The sequence below is a fragment of the Emys orbicularis genome, chromosome 3, assembly GCF_028017835.1.
Source record: "Emys orbicularis isolate rEmyOrb1 chromosome 3, rEmyOrb1.hap1, whole genome shotgun sequence".
Classification (NCBI taxonomy): Eukaryota; Metazoa; Chordata; order Testudines; family Emydidae; genus Emys; species Emys orbicularis.
This window is the reverse complement of record NC_088685.1, coordinates 148,473,978-148,494,032: the sequence shown is the minus strand read 5'-3', so window position 1 is coordinate 148,494,032 and position 20,055 is coordinate 148,473,978. Positions and strand designations below refer to the sequence as shown.

The 20,055-nt window shown below is 44.8% G+C and overlaps 1 protein-coding gene across 1 annotated transcript in view; it reads left to right on the top strand.

Moving 5' to 3' along the window:
- HEATR5B (HEAT repeat containing 5B) overlaps positions 1-20,055 on the top strand; it is a 93,154-nt gene that overhangs the window by 55,537 nt on the left and 17,562 nt on the right. The window contains exons 23-27 of the mRNA XM_065400371.1: positions 625-864; positions 4,168-4,419; positions 5,859-6,040; positions 15,570-15,638; positions 18,332-18,511. Coding sequence (XP_065256443.1) covers positions 625-864; positions 4,168-4,419; positions 5,859-6,040; positions 15,570-15,638; positions 18,332-18,511 — 923 coding nt within the window. The remainder of the gene's footprint in view (positions 1-624; positions 865-4,167; positions 4,420-5,858; positions 6,041-15,569; positions 15,639-18,331; positions 18,512-20,055) is intronic.

The window sequence follows — 20,055 nt, the reverse complement described above, 5'->3', positions numbered from 1 at the left end:
AATTTTTACATATATAATTTTATCCTGATGCTGCTGCTGCTCAAATGAGTTATGATTCCTACTCACCTGTTTGAATGGCCAGGAAAAAGTACAATATCCAGAAGCCGTCCATAGTAAGTATATAATTGTCTGCTGGTAGTTATATACTTAATGTTTTTCAAATTTGTAAAAATTTAATCTGGTGCTGATGTTGCCTTCTTTCAACGGATTATCACACAAAGGATTTTTCCACTCTGCCACAGAATGATGTGCATTCTAGTATTGTGGGGCACATTTAAGACTTAACTCAGAAGAGATTCTCCAGGATCCAATGCGGCTAGATGCTGAGCATTTCCTGGAAGGTGTTGAGTGCTCTTCTCAACTCCTATTTACTTTAATGGTAATTGACAGTGTTTATCATTTCATGGGAGATGCTCAGTATCTCATAGAATCTAACTTCTAAAAAGTTTAATATATTAAACTATGTTAGAGTTTATTGACAACAAATTGTTGTAATGCCTTTGTGTTTGTGATCTGTGCAATTAAGAGTGAATGCAGAATGTCCTTTTCTAGTACTGCTATTGCCCTAATTTCAAGGCACAAATATGATTCAGTTTCTTATTGGAAAAGTCTCTCATTTTACAGATATTAACCCTTTTGCACCAGGAGCTGGTTCTCGGCGGGATATTCATTGCCGGCATCAAGGAGTTAATATAACAGAGACTGGCCTCGAGGGGGTTCTTTTTGGAATGTTAGATCGGGAGACTGATCGAAAGCTGTGTTCTGATATTCATGATACCTTGGGACATATGCTTTCATCCCTGGCAGTGGAAAAACTTTCACACTGGCTAATGCTATGTAAGGATGTCCTAGCAGCCTCCAGTGGTAAGTGTTTGACAACATTCATATAATAAGACATCATATCTTTAGAATTAATTTATTTTTGATAACATTCATTAGAGCTCCTTGTGTTGTGTGGGATAGGTATCCATGCTTAGTTTTATCACCTATATCTTGGATTGTAATATTTTAGCTTGTTCAGAAAGAGAAAATGGGAAATATCGTGGTCAGTTTTGAATAGTCTATGTACACACACACACACACACACACACATTTTAAAGTAAATCTGGTACTGTATACATAGGTAGTTCTTAAAGGGTGAGTATTACAATAGGTAACCCACTTTCTTGGACTCTGCTTTTAGCAGTTGACTGGCAACAATTCCTGTATCTTATAATGCTGAACTATTAAAATGCTTCTCCTAAAGAGTGTAATGGCTACTTTGGCCATATAACCTCAGTTTCTTCCTTTGCTGCTGATAGCTCCAGCTTTGCTCTTTCTGCCCCACACTACATTCACCTACATCATGTCACAATTTGTGATAGGAAACATGGTTTTTTTTAAATTTCATTTGTGTGCCTTTAGTGATTGGTAATCTTCTTTATTTTATTTACATTTAAGAATGATGTTTTACTTTGTGAGACTGAATGAGCTTGGCACCTCATGGGGTCCTAGTCTGATTTTTGATTTTATAATACTGGGTTGGATTCTCAGCTGGGATACATGGGCTTAGCTGATTTACATCAGCTGAAGGATCTGTTTCACTGTATAAAATTTTTATTCTTTTTCTTCCTTAGTGTTCAGGTTATCAGAGAAGCAATCTAGAGGCTTTAAGAGGTGTTCCAAGTGCAGTCATAAAGTGCCATTTGCAGACAGATATGACTGTTGCCTGAGATGTATTGGGACAAACCAGATGAGATCAGGCTGGCTATAAAATCAGTGCCTAGATATTGTTACAGAAAATTTCAATACTCAGGACACTTGGTGTTCATAGGAATCCAGTCTTCACATGTAGTGGTTCAATTAAAATATAACTACTTGACAGTTATTTCCTGTTTGGAGTCTGGGGGAAGTTATCTCAAATACCACTGTCTAATGTTTGTTGCCAAATTCTGATTTCTTAATGGCAACTACTGGAGATGTCCTGAAAATGAAGGTGGTCCTTCATGTACTTCTGGTTTATACAGAAGGAAGAGTATTACTTGCATCTAAAACTTCCCATTATGAGCAGTGGCGTAGCCAGGGTCTAAGTGTAGGGGGAGCAAACAGAAAAAAGGCGCTCCCCCTTGGCTCCTCTGGCCACGCCCCCTGGCTCCTCCCATTTCCCCCCCAGATTAACCCCGGGGCCCGACTCAGGACTCCTGCGGGCTTCCCGGGGGTGTGGATACCCCTGTCCCCCCGCAGTCCCGGGAGAGTCTCTCCTGCCCAGCCCGCTCTGCAGGTGTCCCCCGCCAGGCTGCGCTGCCCGACCCCACCCGCGGGGTCCCGTCCCCCCCGCCCGGGGCTCCAGGCTCCTGCGCCGCACCAGGGTCCCCCGTCCAGACAGCGCGGCCTGCGCCCCTGCCCTGCGGGCCCGGCCCTGGGGAGCCCCTCGCCCGGAGGGGACCCCCCAGTGCAAGGCACCGGACCCTCGCCGCTAATGTTCTGTCCTGCACCGCCGCCTGTCCCCGGCCGATCCTGGCGCCGCGGGCGGATCCCGGCTCCGGGCGGGGAGCGCTTGGCCGCCGAGCCCTGAGCCGCCGCAGGAGGTGGCTGTGCCTGCGGCGATGTTGGGGCTGCGTAGGGCGCGATGGCCGAGGAGCCGGACTCCTCTCTCCTCCGGCCGCGCCTGCCGCCCCTCCCCCCCATGGCTCCTCTGGCAGTGCTGCCCCCGGCGCTGGCCTGGCAGGCACCGCTTTTGGGGAAAGGGGTGACGGGAAGCGGCTGCTTCCCCTGCACCCCGCTAGCTACGCTACTGATTATGAGGTGTTGTGAGTTATTAAGGTGGTGTTTATTACATTGATTAAACCTCCTTTTGAACTACTCATTCACTCAAAATTCCTTCCTGGAAGATTTTATTCCTGACTTCACCTTGCAGAGCAGGTGTAAATCAGTCTCTCTACTCCGCTCCCATACACTATTTTATATAAGTACAATGTGGAGCTATGGATTCAAATGAGAGCCCTTCCAAAGGTGTTATCAGATTTCTACTTACAAATTAGTTATCCTTCTAACATTTTCCTCACACCCACGTCCCTATTGTAGTGGCACTTTATTTAATGGGCTTGATGTTAAAAGGTCCTCTTTCATTTTATCTGGAATAGATTCTAAAATCCGTAAAATATGCATTCAGCTTTTTCTTTTGACACTTGTACAGTAGGCCAAATAGTTTCCAGAGAACCATGTTTAAATGCATTTCTCACTGCTGCTCTTCAGTAAGCCAGTAACTTCAAATTTATTTTGAGATCTCTTTAGTTTGAGATGTATTGGCATGTGCAAAGCCAATTTTCAGGTCAGCCACATGTATTTTCTGGCATGTTTTTGCAAAGGTTGCACAACCTTTCTCACCCTAAAATGCCCCAATTCTTCTGCAGCCTAAGTGTATTATTTTTTAGGAATGGGGTGACTCAGCTGAGATAGTTTATCCCTCTGATAAATTTCTTCTTGTTGCTGTGGTAGCTTTGGTGTACTCCCTTATCGTTTTGATGCTCTGAGAACTGGACATTGAGGTTTTGCATATCAGTTTCTAGCTAATAGCCTTTTTGTTGAAATCCCTGACGCTTTGTTCATTTCCTGAACTGGGAATCTATTACAGTAGTCAAATTTGGAGAAAAGAAAATTATTTTCAGTACCTGTAATGCTTGTTCTCAAAACATGTTTGTGTGTATTGCTATAATAAATTGCCCACTTGCCTTTCTCACAATATTGGCCTTTCATTTTGTTTTCATTTAATATGCATTTTATCTTTTACTTGAAAAGAGAATGAGAGTTCAAGCATGCGTAACATCCGTATCCTCTGAATTGACAGTTTAACAGTTAAAATTTCTAAGCTACAGGACCCGGAAGTGGGGATTTCTTGTAATAGATACCTTCAGAGAGCTAGAGTTATAGGAATGTCATTTTCTTATCTGTCAAAAAGATGAAAGATACTCTTAGTATGCTGAAGGGAAAAAACATCTTTACTTGCTAATATTCCTTTACTGTGCCCTTCTCCATTTTTAAATGCCATAATTTCTATAGAAAAGTTAGTCTCCATTTTAATTTTGAATGGATTGTTAGAGTTGACAACTTCACATTGTAAATTGTTTTTGAAAAATTACTACTAACAGTGGAATTGCTAACTTTTATAACTTTGTGTCTCTGTTGTAGACATGAGCACTGCAGCTCCTTTGGGAGGAGGAAAGGATGAAGAATCGGAGAAGAAAGATGAGATGGATGATGACACAATGTTTACTACTCTGGGTGAAGAAGATAAATCGAAGCCTTCTGTGGCTCCTCGCTGGGCCACTCGTGTATTTGCTGCCGATTGCCTGTGTCGAATTATCATGCTGTGTGAGAATGCGAATAAGGCTCACTTTGATCTGGCCATGGCCCGTTCAGCCAAACTCAGAAACCCTAAAAGTAATTAAAGGATTTGCATGTGTTTTTGTTTAACTTAACTGTAAAGAGAGATATTAAGGGTATTAGATACCCACAAAGAGAAAACTTTGTTAAAGAACAGGTAAGCTTGAGTAAGGGGAGCATGCAAACTATTAAAGGTATCCATGCAAACTATTAAAAGCAAAGAAATGTCCAGTTAAGGTATCCTCCTTTAACATGTCTTCATCACCACATATCACATTGACCAGTTTCCCTGACAGACCCCACACCTCAATAAATAAGTCTCCTTACACTCTAACACAGTGGTTTTCAACCACGGGCACATGAACGCAGAAGTCTTCCAGGGAGTACATCAACTCATCTAGATATTTGCCTAGTTTTACAACAGGCTACATAAAATACACTAGCAAACTCAGTACAAACTAAAATTGCATACAGACAATGACTTTTTTATACTGCTCTATATACTATGCTCTGAAATGTAAGTACAATATTTATATTCCAATTGATTTATTTTATAATTATATGGTAAAAATGAGAAAGTAAGCAATTTTTCAGAAATAGTGTGCTGTTTCCTCACATTATATTCTTCACAGATATTCTCGCATAACCAGTTACAAACTCTTTTAAAATCTAGAGACTTGAAAATAACATCTGTAGGGTTTACTTCTTTTCTGTTGATTTTTATTACTCCTTTTCAATATCACATTTTAATAAATTAAGGAAATTCATTTTTTAAAAATAATTACTTACAATATCTGGCATTAAAAGCTAAGATTAGGATGTTAAGAAAAACAAATGAAGAAAAGTCCCCACAGAAATGTTACTGATTTCTGGATTATTTTCCTCTACCCCTTGCCGTCGTCACACATTTTTCTTTTACCCAGGGTCTGGAGCCAGCTGTTTGGGTGCAAATGGGGTTATGCCCCCACTTCTTTGGGACAAATAAATATTATTACCACCTGCAATACTCAGTGGCTGGCTACAGTACCTGAGTTTTAGAATTGATCAGATGTTCCTTTATCAGCAGGGGTCACTGTAGGCATAGGATTGTAACAGCAATTGCATTCAAGGTTTTCTGTGGACATGAGGAACAAGTCATTAAATCTGTTTTTGCAAAATGTTCTCAAAGCAGACATGAAGTATTTTAGCATTCAGAGCAATTTTTTCTCATGACCTTTCCGTTTACTTTGATTCAAATTCATAACACTTAGTTTTTCACAACAGGCATTTCAGAAATCTGAAGTGATCATTTATATTAATAATCAAAAGAAAAGTATATTCAATGAAATAATTTTTTTCAAAATACGCAACTAATTTTTTTTTCAAGATTGGGCGAAATTTACATATTATAACAAACTCTCCCTGTTAGAAATTTGTGACTAGTTACAAGTGTCTGTATATGGACATCAGTTGGATATCTTTAACTTAGTTAATGGCTTTTTTATTTTTATTTTCAGATGATCTTTTAGTGCTCCATCTCTCCGACCTCATCCGTATGGCATTCATGGCTGCAACTGATCACAGCAACCAGCTGCGGATGGCTGGTCTCCAGGCACTTGAAGATATTATCAAGAAATTTGCATCAGTTCCTGAGCCAGAGTTTCCCGGTCATGTGATACTGGAGCAGTATCAGGCTAATGTGAGTCCTTCTTTATATGTTTAGGAAATTGTATATTTTTCTGTCAATATGCCAGTGTCAGTTTTGAGAACAGTTTGTAGTTTTAAATGACTTGTGAAGAAACGTTGTGTGTGTGAGAATGTACTGCAGACACCAGTTTATTTACCCCTTCAAAATTATTTCTGTATCTCCTCTACCTGTTTGTTATAATTTAGTAACTGGCAAAAGTTCCAAAAAATCAATAGCCACTGATCCTTGAAATCCAAATATTAGGGTGAACATTTATATTTTGGCAACCGTAATGGCCATTTCTCTGGCAGAATTAGAAATTTGAAAAGAGCACTTTGATTCCATTCCAGATTGAACCGAATACATCTATTTTTCTCAGGGATTAATGAATGTGCCCCTGTTCTGTAACGTAGGCCAGAAATCTGTGAAAGCGCAGGAATGGAAGTTGAGATCTGAGTTTATTATTCCTGGATACCACTGACTTGTTGTGTGAGGTTGGTTAAGTCCCTCAAACCCTGTGCCTCAATTTCTTCATTCTTAAAATGGGAATGATATTGAGCCCCTACTTCACAGGAGTGTTGTGAGAGTTAAAAGGAGACAGCCAATATAAAAACCATTTTCGGTTGGAATTAGTTAGTTGTGACAATAGTGGGTTACCCCTAAAATTACTGTAACTGGAAGAGATTACATTTTTCCTCTGTTTTTTCTGTTTGTTTACTTTGTGCATTTGATAACACTTTGCTTATGTAGTCAATTTCACTATTGGTCCTGATCCTGCAAATATTTACACACATCTTGTCTCATTGACTTTAGTGCAAAATTTAAGCACATATGTAAATGTTTGCCGGATCAGGATTTCAGTTGGTCAGTTTCCACGGTTTTTGTGGGGGTCTTTCACACAGCAACAGGGGAGAGAAATATTCTTTAGAACATTGAAGAGTGACTATAAAATGACAAAAATTGTTTCAAACTCATTATGCCCCTTTCAGTTATTTCATGTTTCTATAAAGCAGTTTACGATCTTTAGATGAAGGGAGATATGTATGTGCAAAGTATGCAATTATTCTGATTCCTGTCTTTATGGTTTTATTTTGTTAAAAGAATACCATTTGCTGCATGACTGATTTCATGTTGTTTTGGAGACCTTAACTTTTGAAGTTATTGTGTGTTTGATTTCACAATCTTATGGCGTAAGGCAGGTGTGACCAACCTGAGCCCGAGAAGGAGCCAGAATTTACCAATGTACATTGCCGATCAGCGGCTCCCCCACCCTCCCCGCACCTCCTGGTCAGCTATTTCGTGGTGTGCAGGAGACTCTGGGGGGGAGGAGGAGGAGCGAGGGCATGGCAGGCTATGGGGAGGGGGCGGGAAGGAGTGGAGTGGGGGCAGGGCCTGTGGCAGAGCCAGGGGTTGAGCAGTGAACACCCCCCGGCCCATTGGAAAGTTGGCACCTGTAGCTCCAGCTCCGGAGTCAGTGCCTATACAAGGAGCCGCATATTAACTTCTGAAGAGCCACATGTGGCTCCGGAGCCACAGGTTGGCCACCCCTGGCATAAGGTATAAAACTGAGCCCTACTTAGAGTCTACCAATCTTGACTTGAACGCATATTTTGCTGATATGTACAAAATATGGAATATAAAATCTCCAATTTATAATTAAACTTAATTAACTGGTCCATTTCATCCCCTTCTGTGGAAGAACCAATGGGAATGGAATTAGAAGTGACAGGACACTCGATTCTAATTTATATAGAATTGTCTCTTTGAATGGGAGGGATTATCTGGTCAGAGAAGTAGAGAGGCAGTGCAGCTTCCTAATTCTGTAATTCCTGGGAAATCTGTTGCAGGAGAAGGCTAACTGTTGAGGCAAGGGTCTCTGCTGGCTTCTTCCCACCTGACAGCACAACTACAACAGGAACTGGAGCAACTGTAGTGGAAGTCTCATGACTATGCTGGTTTCAACCACTGTACATTTGGCTTTGCTTTGTGCTCCCTAAATAAGTCCCATGCGTGCTTCACTCAGCAGCTCTTCTGCACTTTTGACTTTCTCTTCTGTCCTGTTCACTCCTTCATTCTTCCTCTAGTCCATTGGTTCTCAAACTTTTTGTATTGGTGACCCCTTTCATACAGCCTCTGAGTGCGACCCCGGTCCTTATAAATTAAACTCTGGGTTTTTTAATTTAATTTAAATTTAACAGGGGCTCGAGGCTGACAGTCCCCCACGCGTAACTGGGCTCGGGGCTATCAGCCCATGACCCCCATGTAACCACCTTGCGACCACCAGTTTGAGAACCCCTTCTCTATTCTGTTCTGCTCAGGCTCTTGTCAAAAACTTTGAAAGACAGGATTGACACTATCTGTCAGGGATTTATCAACTCTCCGCTTCAACTTTGTCCTCCTTCACTCCAGTCTTTGACTTGGAGCTCTCCGTCTTTCTGTCTGCCTATAACCCCTACTCCTGTCCCTTAGACCCAGTCCCTCTTGCTTCAGGGTCTCCCTTGGGCTTGCACGCTCTCTCTCTCTCTCTCTCTCTCTCTCTCTCAACACCAACCTGCCCCCCTATCTTCAACCCCTTTCTGATCTCTGGCTGATTTCCCACATTGCTTCCCCTATCCTGAAGAGCCCTGCCATTGGCTCCGGCTACCTTTTCACCTACCCTCTCATTTCATGTACCTAGAATCTCCCTGATAGTGCTGTTTGTTTTGGTTTCTTTGTCTCTCTCCCCCCTCCCCCACTTTTGCTTAATCCATTTCCATCTGCCTTCTGCTTTCTTCACTCCAGTGAAACTGCAGTCACAAAGATCACCAGAGACCTGCTCATACCCAAATACAAGGAATTACTCTCTGACGATACTTGTCTAAGGCCTGGTCTACACTAGGAGGTTATGTCAAATTTAGCAGCGTTAAATCGAATTAACCCTGCACCCGTCCACACAACGAAGCTATTTAGTTCGACATAGAGGTCTCTTTAAATCGATTTCTGTACTCCTCCCCGACGAGGGGAGTAGCGCTAAATTCGACATGGCCATGTCGAATTAGGGTAGGTGTGGATGGAATTCGACGCTAATAGCTTCGGGAGCTATCCCACAGTGCACCACTCTGTTGACGCTCTGGACAGCAGTCCGAGCTCGGATGCTCTGACCAGCCACACAGGAAAAGCCCCGGGAAAATTTGAATTCCTTTTCCTGTCTGGGCAGTTTGAATCTCATTTCCTGTTTGGACATCGTGGCGAGCTCAGCAGCACTGGCAACGATGCAGAGCTCTCCAGCAGAGGTGACCATGCAATCGCAGACTAGAAAGAGGGCCCCAGCATGGACTGATTGGGAAGTCTTGGATCTGATCGCTGTGTGGGGCGATAAGTCCGTGCTTTCGGAGCTGCGATTGAAAAAACGGAATGCGAAGATCTGCGAGAAGATCTCCAAAGCCATGACGGAGAGAGGATACAGCCGGGATGCAACGCAGTGCCGCGTGAAAATCAAGGACCTGAGACAAGGCTACCAGAAGACCAAAGCAGCAAACGGACGCTCCGGATCCCAGCCCCAGACATGCTGTTTCTACGAGACACTGCATTCCATTCTAGGTGCGGCCGCCACCACTACCCCGCCACTGACCGTGGACTCTGACGATGGGGTATTGTCGACGGCCGCTTCCTCGGAGATGTTCGCAGACGGGGAAGATGAGGAAGGAGATGAGGAGGACGAGGCAGTCGACAGCGCTTACAATGCTGATTTCCCCGACAGCCAGGATCTCTTCATCACCCTCACGGAGATCCCCTACCAACCCTCCCCAGGCGTTAACCCGTACCCTGAATCAGGGGAAGGATCAGTCGGTACGTGTTTTAAACATGTAAACATTTATTTTGATCAGAACAGGAATGGAATATTAACAATGGGTTTTGCATGATTACTTTGCCCTAGGCGCTTTACTTTTTAGTCCTTGCCAGTGCAACTACTGCAAAAGTATCTCAAAATGTCCGGTTTTGCATGATTACTTTGCCCTAGGCGCTCTACTTTTTAGTCCTTGCCAGTGCAGCTACTGGAAAATTGTGTCAATATGTCCGGGGATAGAGCAGAAATCCTCCTGGGACGTCTCCACGAAGCTCTCCTGGAGGTAATTTGAAAGCCTTTGCATTAGGTTCCTGGGGAGAGCGGCCTTATTGCGTCCTCCATGGTAGGAAACTTTTCCGCGCCAGGCTAGCAGCAAGTACTCCGGGATCAGTGCCTCGCACAGCATGGCCGCATATGGCCCTGGTTTTTGCTGGCATTCACGCAGCATGCGGTCTTTCTCTGTGTCCGAGATCCTCATCAGAGTGATATCACTCATGGTGACCTGCTTTAAATTAGGGGAATGTTAGTATTGGGACTGATTGCCTGTTCCTTTACATAAGTGTAACCGGCGGTTTACAGCCACGCGGTGGAGGCGGGACAGGGGCAGCATACAGGGATCTTTCCCGGGGACAGCCATGAGGGGGGTGGGACGGGGCAGAGTTCATGCTGGCCGGATTGCCAGCAGCAGGAACTGGCCAACTCTAGGGGCATTGCTTTGAACGTGAAAGGAGGGCACTGCTATAAATTAAGCTTTCAGCAACCAAAAGTCTACGGCTTACCATGTCCACCTGCTACCCGAATTCCGCTGTCCTGCCCTGCTTGTGTGATCTGTACTCCAAGACCCCAGGCACTGAATGGGAAGGCCGAAAATTCGACCTTGTCCTGAGTGCGCATGTGATAGGTGCTGTGCATGGTCTTGTTCACAGAGAAAGACTATGTTCATTGTTCACAAAAATGTATCTTTGTGAGGAATTCACTCCCTTTTTCCCATCCCACAGCTGCGAGTGTCTCCCGACCTACCCCAGCATCCCCCTCCGAGAGGCTGGCGCAGATTAGACGCCGAAAGAGAAGGACACGGGACGAGATGTTCTCCGAACTTATGGGCTGCTCCCGAGCCGAGGCGGCACAGCAGACCCAGTGGAGGGAGAACATGTCGCAATACCAGCGATCACACAGCGAACGGGAGGACAGGTGGCGGCAGGAAGACCAGCAGGCGACTCAAACGCTGCTTGGACTAATGAGGGAGCAAACGCACACGCTCCGGTGCCTTGTAGATGTTCTGCAGGACCGGAGGCAGGAGGACAGAGCCCCACTGCAGTCTATCTCTAACCGCCCTCCCCCGCCACAAAGTCCCATCCCCCCCCCCCCCACCCAAAGTCCCAAGAAGGAGGGGCGGCAGGGGCCGTGAAAACAGTCACTCCACCCCTGCAGACTGCTCAAGTACCAGACGGCTCTCATTCCTAAAGTTTTGATAAGTCCTTTCCTTCACTCCAAAAGCACCTCACCCAAGCCCCCGTCCCAGTGTCATCCCCTAACTGTGTAGTTGTTAATAAAAAATACGTTTCTGTTAATTACTGTTTCCGTCAGGTTCTTTTAGAGGAGAGTGTGTCTGAAGGGGGGAAAGGGGGTTGGTAATTGGACAGGACAGTCACCTTTACCAGGGTACAGACACGGGGCAGGTTCCGCAGCAGGTCACACACACATTGCAGTCACTAGGCACCCTGGTCAGTCTGGGAGGTGGTTTTCATGTTCTGTGTGGGGGAGCTATGTGAGTTTGTGGCGGGGGAGGGCGGTTACAGATCTTATGCACCGGTCCTTAGCCTGGATGACAGAGCCACGCAGCAGGGGATCTGTAACCGTCCTCCCCCGCCACAAAGTCACATAACTCCCACACACAGAGTCCCGAAAAGGAGGGGTGGCAGGCTCCGTTGAAACAACCAGTCCACTACTGTGGACCGCTCTAGGAGCAGGAGCCTGTCATTTCTCGAGTTTAGAAGCGTCCTTTCCATCACTACACCCGCTCCCCACCACAGTCTGCGTCCCAGTTTCAACCCTTTACCACGAAACCCTTAATAAAGAAAACGGTGTTAATGAACAAAGTTCCATTTATTTTATTTTTAAAGGTGCGCTGGAAGGGGGGCAACGGGGTGAAGGGGGTATGTAACTGGAGAGGATAGTCAACATTAAGTGGGTAAAGAAACGGGGTCAGGTTCAGCTTCTCTTTAAACAAACTTAATAGTCACAGGTTACCCTGCTCACTGAGGAACCTAGCTTTCAAAGCCTCCCGGATGCACAGCGCGTCCCGCTGGGCTCTTCTAATCGCCCGGCTGTCTGGCTGGGCGTAATCAGCAGCCAGGCGATGTGCCTCAACCTCCCACCCCGCCATAAACGTCTCCCCCTTGCTCTCACAGAGATTGTGGAGCACACAGCAAGCTGCAATAACAATGGGGATATTGGTTTCGCTGAGATCAGAGCGAGTCAGTAAGCTTCTCCATCTCCCCTTGAGACGTCCAAAAGCACACTCCACCACCATTCTGCACTTGCTCAGCCGGTAGCTGAAGAGTTCTTTTTCACTGTCCAGGGCGCCTGTATAGGGCTTCATGAGCCAGGGCATTAGCGGGTAGGCTGTGTCCCCGAGGATCACTATAGGCATCGCCACATCCCCAACAGTTTTGTGGTCCGGGAAGTAAATACCTTCCTGCAGCCGTCTAAACAGACCAGAGTTCCTGAAAACACGAGCGTCATGAACCTTGCCCGGCCATCCGACGTTCTTGTTGGTAAAACGTCCTCTAGGGTCCACCAGTGCTTGCAGCACCATTGAAAAGTAGCCCTTTCGGTTAATGTACTGGCTGGCCTGGTGGTCCGGTCCCAGGATAGGGATGTGAGTTCCATCTATAGCCCCACCGCAGTTTGGGAATCCCATCGCGGCGAAGCCATCTATGATGACCTGCACGTTTCCCAGGGTCACTACCTTTGAGAGCAGTATCTCAACGATTGCGTTGGCTACTTGCATCACAGCAACCCCCACGGTAGATTTGCCCACACCAAAGTGGTTCGCGACTGACCGGTAGCTGTCTGGCGTTGCAAGCTTCCAGAGGGCTATGGCCACTCGCTTCTGGACAGTCAGGGCTGCTCGCATCCGGGTGTCCTTGCGCTTCAGGGCAGGGGATAGCAACTCACAAAGTTCAAGGAAAGTTCCCTTACGCATGCGAAAGTTTCGCAGCCACTGTGATTCATCCCAGACCTGCAGCAATGTGCGGTCCCACCAGTCCGTGCTTGTTTCCCAGGCCCAGAATCGCCGTTCCACAGCATCAACATGACCCATTGCCACCATGATGTCCACGGCGCGGGGTCCCGTGCTTTGCGAGAGGTCTGTGCCACTCTCAGACTTAATCTCCTCACCGTGCTGCCGTAGCCTCCTCGCCCGATTTCTCAGCATCTGCCTCTGAAAAAGGTGGATGATAAGGTGCGAGGTGTTGACAATGACCATAACTGCAGCGATGGTCGCAGCGGGCTCCATGCTCGTGGTGCTGTGGTGTCCGTGCTGTCACTCACCAGAAAAGTGCGCGAACTGATTGCCCGCCGGCGCTTTCAGGGAGGGAGGGCGGGAGTGACGGTTGAATGATGACAGTTACCCAAAACCACCCTCGACACATTTTTTCCCCCAGCAGGCATTCGGGGCTCGACCCAGAATTCCAATGGGCAGCGGGGACTGCGGGAACTGTGGGATAGCTGCCCACAGTGTACCGCTTCCAATGTCGACGCTTGCCCCGTTAGTGTGGACTCACAAAGTCGAATTACTGTTCTTAGTCACGTTCGACTTTGTAATATCGGTTCCACTAATTCGATTTAAGTAAAATCGAACTACTCTTGTAGTGTAGACATACCCTCAGAGTTCTAAGGTGTTGATTCCAGTTGGTCAATTTAATAACACACCTCCTGAGCTGCTTAGTTATCCTCCCTGCTCTAGTGTTCTGTTTCATTGGGATTTCAACCAGCTCTTCAGCTCTGGAGCATCTAGAATCTCATGATGCTTTACTACTTAGCCTTTTCCCCATAACTTTTTGCAAGTGCTCCATTGTTGGTGTTCATTGCTCTGCTCCTTTAAAAAGAAAACAAAATTCAGTTGTGGTACACCAGCTCCTGCCAGAATGGAGTGTAATTAATTCTTTTAAGTCTTTGCGTCTCCTTCTTCCATTCCTGATTGGGATGTTTTCGTACTCCTTGAGACCTTTCTTCCTGAGGATAGTGCTGAGTTGTCAGTGCATCCAGAGCTTTGAGTCCACTTATCCTTCTCCAGCATTCAGAATACCTACTGTGCTCTGGCCCAAGTTCTGCCTCCATATTGATGTATCCTGTATTTTATGCCCACCTTCTCCCATTCCACTGAGACCATTGTTTTCACTCTCAACCTCCAAGTTTACATTACCAGTCAAAGCAGTTCTCTGGCACATCAAACTCTGAGATGACTTTTGCTGTATTTGTGTGTGTGTGTTCTGTTCTCTCTGCCTTTCCTTCTCAAAACAGAGAAGTGTCTCCGTGACTATAAATGTTCAGAATTCAGTTGAATAATGTCCCTGATAGATTGCACAATTCATGCTCTGCCTGAGAAAGACTCCTGATTGTCTCAGCCTGTGAGATTTGCTCACGGATGTTGCCATGAACAATCCTGTCCCAGAAAAAATGCCTGAAAGTCCCCTGGTCCTTGCCATAATTCCTGTCAATTCAGTGCAAATCGAGCTATGAAAATCTCAAAAGGTTCAAACTGTCTTGAGGAAACATGGGTTGAGACTCCATGCAATGTCTCTGAGGGAATGCAGGGCTCTGCAGCAGTGTATCCAAATTATGGGGAGATACTATCACAGCCCGGTGGCTCAGCACTGTTTCAAACTGCATGTTAGGTGATTTCAGTGAAGCCCTTTGAAACTTTTTAGTATCAAACTTTCCCAACCAAGGCATCACTTCTTTTGGAACACTGACTTCATTCAGAGTATCTCCCAGCTTCAGGCTTACTCTGCCCTTAACTGCTAGGCTCAGCTATCTCAGGCTACGGGTTCCACCAATCCTTATGTGTAGTGTTGGTAGCCACAGAACCTTAGAAACAGCAGTAGTTGACCAAGTATAGGCTGTAAGCTCCCCACTAGCAGGGACCTGTTTAAACTATGTGTAAAGAATCGAGGACATCTACAGTGGTTGCACTTAAATTATTTTCTATTTTGAAAGATCCTATTGGTTTGATAGATAATTAGAGTTAAAATGAGGAATACCCATAGCAGTAGTAATATCTCTCAAATGGTAGATGTTTTTAAGTGCATCAATAGAAAGACAATGAAAATAGTAACAGGGCAGATATCTGTAGCTGTTATGGGAATATCTCCATGATAATTAATACGGCCTATAATAATAGCAATTTCATGATTCAGCATTTCTATGTGAATGATTCTCAATAATATGAGAGGACACAATGTTTGTATGTGACAAAGATAAATGTGGTTCAAAAAGGAGATGCTCCTTGTAGGGAGGAGCGGGTGAAAGGTGCAGTACAAAAGTTGTTATTTTTAAAGGCATAGTATTATAAATTTCTATAGGCAACAAAATACAATGATAACTGTTGATGGAGTTTTGATGCCAAATCCAGCGCTCTGTTATGCTCTATACATTTTGTGTGTGTTTGTAAGCCTCATTTAAGCTGATTTTTTTTTTCTTTTTATGTAGGTTGGAGCTGCTCTAAGACCAGCTTTTTCCCAAGATACTCCTTCTGACATAACAGCAAAAGCCTGCCAGGTACAGAGAAAAATATTAAGACTATGTAGTAAAAATTTGACATATTTCAAAAGTACGTGTGTGTGATTTTTTTTCTTGTTTTTAGAAAAAGAGTGAGAAAAGAAAAATAGTAGTAAATATCCCCAGTATTGGAAAATTTTGAAACTTATGATGTAACTTTATTTATTAGGAGCATTGAAAGAGGCTCCAGATAATATATTTTGTTGTTCAGTAGTGCAGAAATCCTTTGGGGCATTACATTAAGAAATCTTTTTATTTTGCCTTTCTGCAACCAGTAGTAAATAGCTACATGTAAATACAGGTTTGTAACTTGATTGATCTCTGTTTTTAAATGAAGGGTCCTGGTCCATTTCTAGGGCTAGTAGGCACTTCGACAATTCTCTGCTACTAACCATAATTGAAAATGGGACTTGCATATAGTGTTGTTTTATTTTGGTTGTTGTGAGGCTAACAGATCTGTTGAGAAATAGGTATCTTTAATCTGATCAAATAATTTGAGGTAATGGTGATTTACCATTGAATATAGGGCTTAAACTCAGGTTGTGGATCTCTCTCTGAATCTAATTCTGATACCATGTGTACCTATGTCCATTTCACCCTACTGAAAGTTTCTTCTGCATTCAGTGCTAGGATGAGGAAATTAGTTTGCAGGATTAGATGACTGCTAATAAGCCAGCACCAAAACATCCAAATCAAATGGGACTCAAATAGGGGAGACAAGGTTTGGACAGTAAAAAGAGCTTTAAATGTTTTCACACAAACTCTGCAAACTAATTTCCTCATCTGTGTCTAGAAGTGAGATGAGCCTATATGAGCTGCATTGAACTGTGTTTTTTCCTTTCTTTTGGTAATACTGCAATGGGGTTGCTATTTGCTAGGGAGGAGGAAGATGGCCTTTGGTTAGCATTTGTGTTTCAGTTCCCTCTAATGGCTTGTGAATTTGTTACAAGTTTTTATAGAAGTCTTCCCTATCCCTGTCCAAGACAAGGAGCTTCTGTTGGGAGAGTGAGCCCCATTGCCACCCTAGAATTTGACCAGCAAGTATAGCTGGTCTGGAAAACTTAAAAGAAACACAGAAAATAAATCGACAATTTTTTTGTGTGGAGAATGTTTTTCTTTTTTTAAATTTTTTTTATTTTTTAACCAGTTGCACCAGAAAGCTAAGAGAGAGACACATTTCTTTTAAACTTGAGCCCCATGAATCTGCCTCTTCCCCCTTCCCTGCCCAACAGTCCCCACTGGGATTAAAGAATTGCCATTGTCCAGGGGAAAATGTTGTAACCTGTCCTTATTGAGGGAAGGAGATAAACAAAATTCTTCCACTGCCTTCCCCCCAGGTGTGAGGGGAATCTGCTACTGCTGCTTACAATGGAGTGGGTTAAGATTCTACTGTGCCTACCTCTCATGTTCATATGTGTGTGAATATTCTGCTGTCACCCCCTCTAGATGACATATAGGTATAAAAATTACACTGTAACACGGCCCTTGCAGAGGAGTGGAAGATTCCATTACTTGGGAAGAAGCATAGCGACATCTGTTCCCTTCAACTTGTCTGGGGAACCTGTTGAGGTGCAGATGTTGTTGGGGAGAGGAGGAATTTAGGTGCCTTTTGACTCAGTAATAAAGGTGAGGGAAAACTGCTTTCCCATCTCCTAGGTGTCATTGGGTGTCATAAAGAGATAATGTGTCTCCCATGGGAGACACATTATCAGTATGCAGGAATACTGGAAAATACCCCCCAGTTCACAGTTCTTCTCTCCAGGAAAGGAGTTGGGGGAAGGTGCATTATTCAGCTCAGTTTAGACAAACTGTAATAAGGCCTGTCACAGACATTATCCCCACTGGAAATCTTTAACTTTACAGAACCCCTATAAATTGGCTCCTTTCTGTGGTGTTACAGCTTCGAGGGTGTGATTGTATTTAAGAGGATGATTGCTGGGGTATAGTGCTGAACAGGTGGTCTACATGATGTCTAAATCTTAAGGATCTGTTTAATTAAAAAAAAAAAAAAAAAAAAAAACCACTCATAGTTCCAAAAAATGTTTTATTGACTTTTTTAGGACATGGTTTTGGGAAAAAACCTTTTACAGACATGGTAACATATGGATAAATGGACCCTTTTAAAAAAGTAACTTGAAACAGGAAAGGAGTTGTTAGTGTGCTTTAAAGCCCCTCTTATTCTGGTGATTTTGGGGACATTTAGTATGTAATTTTACAATTGCTAGATTTAAAAAAAAAAGTTGTTATAGGTTACTTTTAAAAGGGCTAGTATCCAGTACACAATTCAAAACAAATGTAATGAAAAAAATTGTATTTTGCATGATTAGGCTGACATACTCAAAAACAGAGTAAAAATGTTATTGTTTCTACTAGTTACTGTGGTTCATAAATAAACACAAACATCTCTGCATAATATTGCATGGCATACTTTACAGGTATCTACATTATAAATTGCAGATGCCATGAGCTCTGCAAACACCATCTTATGCTCGTAACTACTGACTTAAGCCGGTCTAGAGTATCATGAAAAGGAAAAACTTAGCTAGGCTGTTGTTTGTCAAAGGGGGCTATTAGGATATGTTACAGAAAGATTTTAACTTGGCATAAAAATCTGTGCTTGCTTGAGCAGGTATCATTGTGCATGATTTCTTCCAAAAAACCCTTTGAGAATGATTTTAAATGTTCTTGCTTAGGTATGTAGCACATGGATAGGAAGTGAGGTTGTAAGTGACCTGAATGATCTTCGCCGAGTTCACAATCTCCTTGTCTCCTCCCTGGACAAAGTGCAAGCGGGAAAGGGGTCTTCCAGTCAGCTTTACCGAGAGAGTGCCACGACTATGGAAAAACTGGCAGTCCTGAAAGCCTGGGCTGAGGTAAACATTCAGCATTAATATTTACCTTATACCTCAGATTAGTTACTGTAGCATAGCTGCAACTTCTCATCCTTTTAGCCAGCTGGCCAGCCAGCCAGCCAGCCCCAAACCTTCTATCTTTTCCAGCTACTCTGACTTCCTCCCACCCTCTCCAGGCTTTTGGTTCTCCATGTCTGTCTCTGGAGTGCTTCATCTTCTCTCTATCTAACTTGTCCACATTTGTCACATTGCTTCTATTCTCTCTCCTCCCCACGACTGCCCCACAGCTCCACCTTTCCTCCATCCCACCCATTGTGCACACCCCAGAATTTCCAGACTCTGTCAAATGTTGATTTCCTTCCCATGCCCTTGCCTGTTAATTTAAAAACAAAATTCAAGGATGAGCTGGTTAAATCAAAGCATAGCTAATTAGTAGGGCCCTACCAAATTCAAGGCCATGAAAAAAGCATCAAATCTGTGAAATCTGGTCCCCCCCTCACCCCTGTGAAATCTGGCCTTTTGTGTGCTTTTACCCTATACTATACAGATTTCATGGGGAAGACCAGCATTTCTCAAATTGGGGGTCCTGATCCAAAAAGGAGTTGCAGGGGGGTCGCAAGGTTATTTTAGGGGGGGTCGTGGTATGGTCACCCTTACTTCTGTTCTGTTTTCAGAGCTGAGCGGCAGCTGTTGGCCGGGCACCCAGCTCTGAAGGTAGCGCCCCACCAGCAGCAGTCCAGAAGTAAGAGAGGCAGTACCATACCATGCCCAGGGCTGGTGCAAGGAAAGTTCGCGCCCTAGGCGAAACTTCCACCTTGCACCCCCGCCCTGCGGCAGCTCCCCGCCCCCCCTCCACCCTGAGGCGCCACCCCCCCTGCTCCCCCCCCCGCCCTGAGGGCCCCCCCCCCCCGCAGCAGCTCCCCCTCTCCCGGTCCGGGGAGCTGTGCGGCAGCTCTGACCCAGGGGAACCCCTGGGCTGCCGGCGGCGCGCTGACCCAGGGGAATCCCTGGGCTGCCTGCCAGCAGCTCAGATTCCCTCTCCCTCCCAGCGCAGTGGCCGCTGTAAAAAAAAAAAAAAAAAAAAAAAAAAAAAAAATGGGGGCGCCGCTTTTTGGCGCCCCCAAATCTTGGCACCCTAGGCAACCACCTAGTTGGCCTAAATGGTAGCACCGGCCCTGACCATGCCACACTTACTTCTGTGCTGCTGCTTTCAGAGCTGGGCGGCCAGAGAGTGGCGGCTGCTGACTAAGGGCCCAGCTCTGCAGGCAGCAGTGCAGAAGTAAGGGTGACAATACAATACCATGCCATCCTCACTTCTGCGCTGCTGCTGGCAGCAACGCTTCCTTCAGAGCTGGGATCCTGGCCAGCAGCTGCCACGCTCCAGCTGCCCAACTTTGAAGGCAGCGCTGCCACCAGCAGCAGCACAGAAGTAAGGGTAGCAGTACTGCAACCCCCTCTACAGTAACCTTGTGACCACCCCACAACTCCTTTTTGGGTCAGGACCTTTACAATCACAATAGCAGGAAATTTCAGATTTAAATAGCTGAAATCATGAAATTTATGAT